The sequence below is a fragment of the Dendrobium catenatum genome, unplaced genomic scaffold (genome assembly GCF_001605985.2).
Source record: "Dendrobium catenatum unplaced genomic scaffold, ASM160598v2 fragScaff_scaffold_156, whole genome shotgun sequence".
NCBI lineage: Eukaryota > Viridiplantae > Streptophyta > Magnoliopsida > Asparagales > Orchidaceae > Dendrobium > Dendrobium catenatum.
In genome coordinates, this window is record NW_021318618.1 from 2,154,654 (window position 1) to 2,163,426 (window position 8,773).

Sequence of the window (8,773 nt, forward strand, 5' to 3'; positions counted from 1 at the left end):
CTGTAAAAGAACTTAAAGTTTATCTGCATTCTAAAAGGTAGCAGGGTCTGTACTGTAAAGTGTTATAGGGCGTTTATTTTTAACTTCAAATTACATCAATTTAATAAATTAATTTTTTTTAAATGAATCCAAAAGTTTGAAAACAAATTTTAAATATCTTGGTAACTAAACAAATTAATATCTACGATAGCATAACATTTGATATCAATATTCATATAATTTTTATTTGAAAAATAGACACATTTAAAATATAATTTTAAAATTTAAAATATTAATTATTAACTATTTATTAAAAATGCTAATATATAATTAAATATTTAGATAAATTATTTTACTATAAGTTTTAATTAAATACTTAAATCTTTATATCATTAAAATGTTTATATAAGTTATTATTAAATTAAACTTAAAACTTTAATAATTTAATTAGTTATAAGATTTAAATAACACTTTATTTAAAACTTATAAGATATAACCTTTTTATGTAAGTTTACATTTATATTTAATTATTAAATATATATATATATTTGTCTAAAAAATATAATTTTTTAAAATATTTGTTATTAAATTAAAAACATATATATTCTTTCTCTAGGATTGGAACCTGAGCCAAATGCTCACCAGATGAATGAAAATAAAGTTTTGTAGAAGTTTGATAAATTTTATAATTATAAAATACCTCATGTAATATATTTTAAATTATCTTAAGAAAAAACTAAACCCTTCAACATTTCTTAAAATGACAAATAGATTATATTTTTTAAAGAAAACATCAAATAATTTAACACTTTTGCTCTTTTTTAAATTTACTTAAAAAATAAGTTCCTTTTGCTTAATTAACTTCTAATTAAGCCCCTTTTTAAAAATTTTACCATCACAGTTCTCATCTATTAAATTTTATTTGTAGTCCTCTTTAAATTTCCGGTAATTATTGCTTGAATTTCTGTCCCCTTTCTCGTTGGTCCAAAGTCCGATTAAGCTTCCAGTCTTCACGTTATAATGTGTAATTCCAGTCAAGATGGACTTATTTGGGCTGATATTTTGCCTTAATCTTAGCTCAAATCCAGCAAATATGAGATCCACTTGACGATATCCTTCCAAAATTTTTCATATTTTCTTGTTTATATGTTATTATTATTTTCAATTTAAAGATTTTTTATATATAGTTATCTCAATTTCAGAAGGATCCGAAGCTGCTTAAGGACCACGCCTCCTTTTCTTGCACTGGAAGTAACGAAAGGCACCCAACCTGCACCAGACGAAAAAGAGACGAATCAATAGATTACAGAATATTAAAATACGGTAAAAAATAATGCAAATTAGAAGGAAAAAGCATCTTTACCTCTTCATAGATACCACTAATGCTGGTTCAAAAGTTGACGGCGACGGCGACAACACGACGGGACCGTGGTGACAACGGACACGCACTAAACAGCAACGGCGCGCGTCAACGACGACGGAGAAATTTATGTAGAGAGAAAAACACTTAAACGGATCTTCCGACTGCAATAGAGACGAGAACGCTCGATTAAACGATGTAAACGTTTTAGTGAAAATTTTAGATTGATTAAATCTGTAATTAAATGAGTTAATGAGTGATTAAATATTCATGAGGTTCACTCTGTCCATGTTCTCATTCTCAAATCTGGTTCCATAGCCGTCAACGGCTGCAATAGAGCATTATGTACAATTGGACGGATAATGATCCGTCTTCTGCCTTAGTTGCGCCTTCTCTCTTCCAGATTTCTCAGTACAATTCGAGAAAATAGAGAAAAAAAATTATAAGTGGAAATCAGCGATCGGAGGGGCGCTGCCGATGAAGCCGCGAGGGCAACGGGTTCACAGGCTTCGGAGGTTCACAAACCTGCTTCGAGATCTATAACCCCTTCTATATCAGATCATAGATCTTCAGCGATGGACATCTTGGAAAGGCGACTTGGCCGAGGACGGAAGTCAGCTCTCCGGCGCTGATGATGCGAGGAAGGGCGGATCAGGGCTGCAAGGGCCCTCTTGACCAACTCGCCCTCAACCGTTCCGATCCGGACGAGTGAGTTCGTCATCGCCGATCGTCTAGCGTTGAGGCGATTCGACGGTGAGGAGACAGCTGCGGTTTGGCGGTTTGGCACGCCTTTGTGGAGGCTGCATCGGAAGGAGCCGGGATGGGTGGTCGGCGAGCACATGCATGTCTTACGGCGGCCAGGGGCGGATATCGGTGGACGGATGACCGGATCGCGGCTGGTGATGGCGGAGATTGAACGGCCAGGTGAGATGGGCCGGTCGATGGAGAAGCGGACGGAGGAGGACGGCGGCGAGGATCCGATTAAGTTTACACGGGTGGGGGAAGAGGAACGGGTAAGGAAGTTAGAAGTTGATCGTGCCGAGAAGCTCGTTGAGGACGTAGCGAAGACGTTGATGTTGGAAGGCGGCGCTGAAGCTGAGAACGCGGACGAGTAAAAACGGCCGGCTGGGGATATAGACTGCTTCAAGCCGCTTTTCATCGCCGGCACGCTAGATCTGGATCTGGACGAAGCAGACATTATTTTCGACAGAAGCTACGATTGCTAAGGAAGCTGAGGAAGAGATTAAAAGGAGGAGAAGGAGAGAAGAAAGAGGAAGAAGAGGCTTCTTGACTCCAATTTTGCAAACCTAACTTGCCTCCGGCGAGGTATTTATACAACATTTAGAAGAGAGTTGATGGTAGACGTGTAAATAAGAAAAGGTTTGTGGGTAGTTATAATATGGGTAGCTTAACTCAACCTAGGGTCTAGGGATTTCCTTTAACCGTAGTTCAGGAATGGCGAAATTACTCACGTAGTCATGCATCGGAAGAAAAATACGAAAATGGCAATCATTATTCATTTTTCCGTGGCGAAATTGTCCAACGAATAGCTTTAAAGTAACGTTGCTTCTTAGTTTCTTCCGATTTCTGCCTCAGGCTTGACGTTATGTAAAAGGAAATTAAAGATATATTTAGTATTACGGCTTAAATGAGGGTTTTTTTATTTTTAAATAATAAATTTGTTTAATTTGATAGTATTTTTAAAATTGGAATTTAAATTTTACAATTAAAGTGAGTGAAGTTAAAAATTCTCATTCATTAAAATATTTTTATATATAAGTTTGATTTTAATGTTGTTTGTTTTGTTTATGTTTTAATCAAACTATTTATAGTTTTATTTTAAAAATTAGAAAAAGATTTGACATTTTCATCTCCATCTACTTTATCTTAAATCATTTGTATGTGTTGACATTTGACATATGGCATGCATCAAATTTATAATAATTTGTGTGTGTTGCGGTAGTAGAGTAAACTTTTCGTCTTAGCAAAGCACGGATATGTAGCACAAAAATAGAGAGAGAGAAGTAAAACACCCGATCTTTTCTACGTGAAAAATCCGAAGAGCGAAAAATTAGGGGTCCTTACCCAGGTGAAAATATTTCACTAAATTTGATAAAATTATAAAGGTTGACCATCCCTTGAGTTAGAGGCGGTTATATTACTGTAGTTTGGAGAGTTAGGCAAAGGTCTGACGATGGTCTGGTGGAAGTCCAATGCATTAAGGAAGATGTTTAGCTGACGAGGAATGATCCGAAGAAGGTCGGGCAGAAGTTCGGCGATGCCCGACTGCTGTGTGGAAGTCCGGAGGCGGTCGGCGGTCCGATGGTGATCCGAAGAAGGTGGGGCTTAAGTCTGGCGGCTGGGCGATGGTCCGGCGAGGGTTGGGCTGATTTCGTGTGGCAGTCGGCGGTTGGGTGGAAGTCCGACAGAGGTCGATGGTCCAATGACGGTCATACAATAGTTCAATGACAGTTGGGCTAAAGTCTAGTGGCGGACGATGGATGGGCGGTGTTCGATGATGGTCGGGTTGAAGTCCGGCGGCAGTCGGCGGCCGGGAGACGGTCGGCACTCGATGGTTGGCAGTGGTTTGACGACGGCCAGGTTGAGTCTCGCAGTGGTCGGCAACAGATTGGAAGTCTGATAGTGGTCGGCATCAAGGTGGATGTCCGACGACGGTCGGCGGCGAGGCAGTGGTCCGGCGATGGTCGGCCTATAGTCCGACGGCGATTGGTGCGTGGCCGGGCGTTGGTACTGAGCTATTGAAGCCTATGAACTCTTCAATCTCTAAATAAATGTCTCCTTCATATAGAGAGTGTGGGTGGGTCTATTTATAAATTTTCATGAGTGGCATTCCCCATAAATATAGATAAGATCTGGGGCATGTTCGGAGTGCTCCATCAGTTGGCCCGTATTGATTCTCCTAATCATAGAGAGTTTTTCAACTGTTTAAGTGTCTTAACTATGTCATAATTTAGCGATCTTGGACTCGTTGGATTTGTCTCGTCGAGCCGCTCGATTTAACAATAAGCATGTCATATTTGGATACATCAAAATAATGTTTTGAACCTTCCAATTGTGGTTCGGCCCCAATTTGGACCCATTTGGGCTCGATTTGGACTGATTTTGGTGTTGTTCAGTTTTTCTTTTTGAGACGTTCAATTTTATTATAAGTATGCTGAAAATGGAAATCAGATGGTCCCGAATTTAATTTTGAAAGCTACCAACTTGAATATGCCTCGAGATTCGTGCATGATCAAGTTGATTTTTGGTGACGAACTAGTGTGTATTGACGTTTTTAGTGACAAAAGTTGAAGAATTCAGTGGTTGTCACTATAGCAAGACGATATTGGTCACACGATTATGGGTTTGTAGATCGTAGCTGGGCAAAGGTGACTGGAGAGCCATATTAGGCAACGAGGGCTGGAAGGATTTTAGTCAAACAAGGTCATCAGAACAGTCCTAGTCGGGAGGTGGTGAGGTCTCATGCTAATATTTTCTCCACACTCATATCTAGCTACTAATATGCCACCATAGCCATAGGATATACAAGACATTATGAGGAATCATGTCACTTTGCTAATTGCAAAACTCTAGGGTCAATGAAAGCTATGTGGGCCAAATAACATCATATAATGGAGTACTTGCTCTTTGGTGGTTATCATGCTTACCTGCCATCTCTATCACCATTTAAGCACACATCTACATGAACTAGGAATGACGAAGATGAAGAGGAAGATTAAAGGGATGATACCAAGTTGGAGGAGTTCAGTTTATATGTGTATAGAGGGAGAGGAGAGAAAAATATGACAATTCAAAATTTTGATTATCTGTGAAAATTTTTGAACATGTGATTATTTATGAACAATTTTTTGTATATTTTAAAATTTTGATTGTGATCATTTGTTTGTTTGTTTATTTTGAGTGCATGTATTTACTATTAGTATTTTATATTGTGATTGGCGTTGTTGTCTTCTGATAGGTTTTCATAAAAAATGTTAAATTAATTCATATAATGCCTACTTTTTTAAAAAAAAATTCCTATAGTTTTTAGAAGGAAAACTCATTAAAAAAACCACTAACAAAAAATTCATCATAAATTATGACATATTCTTATTCCTGATGAGGAATTTATCAACAATAATATTTCATCATAATTTTATGTCAGTTTTTAATTATCGATAGATAATTGATAGTATCCACTAGAACATCCATAACAAATATGGTATTTTCTTGTAGTTTCACAACTATTCACCCATCTTGTAAAACGCATGAACTCAACACAATTTCAAAATTTATGTTATCAGACCAACAAGTTCATATTTGGACAATAAAAACTCAAAGCATATAATAAGAGATCATAGAAAGTTTGCTTCACTATAACCAAAGACGAGAGGTTTTGTATCCTTAGGTGACAATAAAAGGAGAAAGTTATTAGAGTTGGCATAATTAATAAAATTGTTCCTATTAGATGATGCGTTAAAGTGCAATCTTCCCAGCATTAGCCAGCTATATAATAAAGAGCTTTTGAAAATAAAAAGGGGATAGTATGAGGATGTCTCACAAGAAGAGATAAAAAAATATTCAATGAGAGAGGAGCTATATGTCTTATCAAAACATGTTTAAAACACTCATAAAACGTCATAGTAACAATTTTAAAAATTAATAACCATTGAGATACCCAAAGAGATTGCATCCCTAAAGCTAATTATACTTCAAACACCTTTGATGGGCAATCTTGATAAGGGAGTCATACTTGTATTCTAGTTCAATTAGGTAAACATTAAAGTAGTAAACTATGATTCAAAAATTATCTTCAAAGGATAGTCCAAGATTCAAAGTGTATCATACCACAAGATAAATACTAAGGCTTCGTATGAAACTGCTTTTCTACGGTTTCTTAAAATTTTTGTACTAAAAAGCTACTTTAAGAAGCGGAAAAAAAAAAAAAAAATAAAAAAAAACAATCGCAAATGAAGCCTAAATCACTATATCCAAGCAGAGGATATGTTTTACATTGAAAGTTTGATGTGATGATGATTAATAATTTTCCAAGTTTCAATAAGAATGTGTGCGGCTAAAGGGTGATATATGTATGCAAATAACCTTATTAAAATTTTATGGATCCATTATCTCTGGTTAGTAAGCTCAACATCACTTAACTAGAAAAATGGTCAACCTAGCCCAATTGTTAAACACTCTGCCAACAACCATAAATAATGTTATCTAAATGAACCATGTGATCTTAAATCAATGAAAAAAAAATGTAAGCTTATAATCATTATATGTATAAGGAAAGGCTTATAAGAAGAGTAAAAAGAGAAAATTTGACTATGTGAGTTAAAACTTCAAAACTAGACTTACAATAATATTTGGATTAGTGTTGTCACTATAAGCATGTGCTTAGGCAATAATTTAAAAGTGTTTAATTAAATCATGTTGTAAGGAAATACATAATAGAGTAAGAATACCCCATATATAGGGCCTATATGAATGAAAAGTTTTCTATCCTTAAGGAAAGGCATTTACTTGTGTATAGTAGGAACAAGCTATGCCAAGATTTATAAATCACCTATGATTTAGTACTAATAAGTTCTACTTAAATATCTTTTTTTAAAAGTATAAAGTAAAAATTGTTTTAATAATCTTAAAGCTGGTGTATTTTTTTATATTAAAAATATCTTTTTACTTGATTTTAAAGTTGATTATTAATTAAAATTAAAAATACTAGTTTTCATGTAAGTCTAGCATAAAACATAATTTCCTAACCAATCACAACACAATAAGAAACAAAAGATTCACACTATAATTAAAACACTTAAAACAATGAAGGCCTTTTGATTATGCTCTATTTAACTAGTAAAACATCAATTTTAATAGAAAAATATCTTTATGCATGCACACTTAAATGAAATAAAAAATCCCAAATAATGTTAAGCCACTTTTTGCAAAGAGCATGAAAAGACAATTAATATATATTCAATTAAATTAAGCTTCAATATTTAACCACAAGAATTACCAAAGAAAAATAGAGCAAATAACTAAAACTAATTTTATAAATGAGTGGGGCTATTTTATAAGTAGAGCACTCACGCACTAAATTTTTCGCTGAAGTAAAAGGCAAGTTTTTACCAAGAAAGAAAGGTCAGGCTTTATTGTAGAATCAATCAATTGGAAGGTTTTGCTTATATCAATAGCTTGCAAGCAATATACTAGTTCAAATAGATTTTAACGTGAATCTAAACTATCATATGAAAAGAATTAATTCCCTCAAAAGCTATAGACAATCCTACCACGAGAAAAGCTTTCCATGTTGAAAAAAGTTATGAAAGAAATTGGTCCTTTTATGCTTTATTTTGATACCATATTCAATGGTGGTGAGATTGTATTTTTGTGAGATTGGTGGCTAAAAATATTTATGTATGTTTATTTTACTTAGCAAGGATACAATGTAAAGTTCTTGATTTGAATGTGAGATCTTTAGATGGGTATGGAGGAAAATGCATGGATAGTTTAGATTGAGCTCATTTACCTAGGTTTAAAATATTTTTTTTGAAAGTGTGTTCAAAATTATATAAAAGGAGGAAAATGGTGGTGGAGGGTCATCTTAAGAGGTGAACCTATTATATAGAGTAGTTATAGGAGATGAATGGGGTTTAACGGGTTGAAGTGATGTGAAAAATAAGCCTAAGTAGATGCATACCTCAACTTAGTCATGACCTTCAATAGAGGTTATTAAGGGGTTTTGAAGGCTTGAATGAGGGATGTTTGATCTTTGGAGATTTTTAGGATATTCAGGAAAATGTGAGAATAAATTGGAGGGAATGCATACAACAACAAAATTATAAAGAGACATGATCCAATCTCACAAAATAATGATCTTGTTAGGCCACCTTGAACAAACTAAAGATAATCAACTTATCCAATGTAAATCTTATCCCTTTACGTATGCACAAGAATGATGGTTGGATTAATCTTATTTCAAATAAAAAGGTAAAAATTTTGGAGGGAAAAGGCAGGACCAACCATTAATGAATGGCTAATTTTCAACCTTATATCATTAATGCATTTACCATTAAAAAATTGCATTATTTGATGGTGCACCATAGCTTTCCTCTTGGAAGATAAAAAAATATAATATTCTATAAGTCAATTGTTTCTTAGGCTTTTGTTAGATTGTAAGAGGCAAGAGAACCAAGATTGCTTTCTTGTCCCAAATGAAGATAACTTTATATGGAAAGGGATTTGAGTTCCGAAGATAACTTCAAGTTAGGGATATGGATGCACATTCTCTTTGGGTATGAAATTCAGTGGAAGCAAATGTTATGCTTCAATCTCATTAAACTAGATTGGAGGTGGAAATAAATGTTAATGACATTAGAGGTTATATCTTAATTATATTATGCATAAGGATTAGTAATAAACACAAGTACTTGC

General features: G+C 34.5%; 1 protein-coding gene across 1 annotated transcript; it reads right to left on the minus strand.

Annotated features, from left to right (window-relative positions):
• Positions 1-1,124: 1,124 nt before the first annotated feature.
• Positions 1,125-2,651, minus strand: LOC110094081. Its single transcript, XM_020819225.2, has 3 exons — positions 1,865-2,651; positions 1,343-1,503; positions 1,125-1,249 (listed from the first exon to the last, which is right to left on the minus strand). Exon 1 carries the CDS (start codon positions 2,535-2,537, stop codon positions 1,899-1,901), a length of 639 nt encoding a protein of 212 aa, XP_020674884.1. The 5' UTR covers positions 2,538-2,651; the 3' UTR covers positions 1,125-1,249; positions 1,343-1,503; positions 1,865-1,898.
• Between the last annotated feature and the right edge of the window lie 6,122 nt (positions 2,652-8,773).

Coding starts and splice junctions, on each gene's coding strand:
- LOC110094081 (XM_020819225.2), bottom strand. CDS start 2,537: ATGTCTGCTTCGTCCAGATCCAGATCTAGCGTGCCGGCGATGAAAAGC.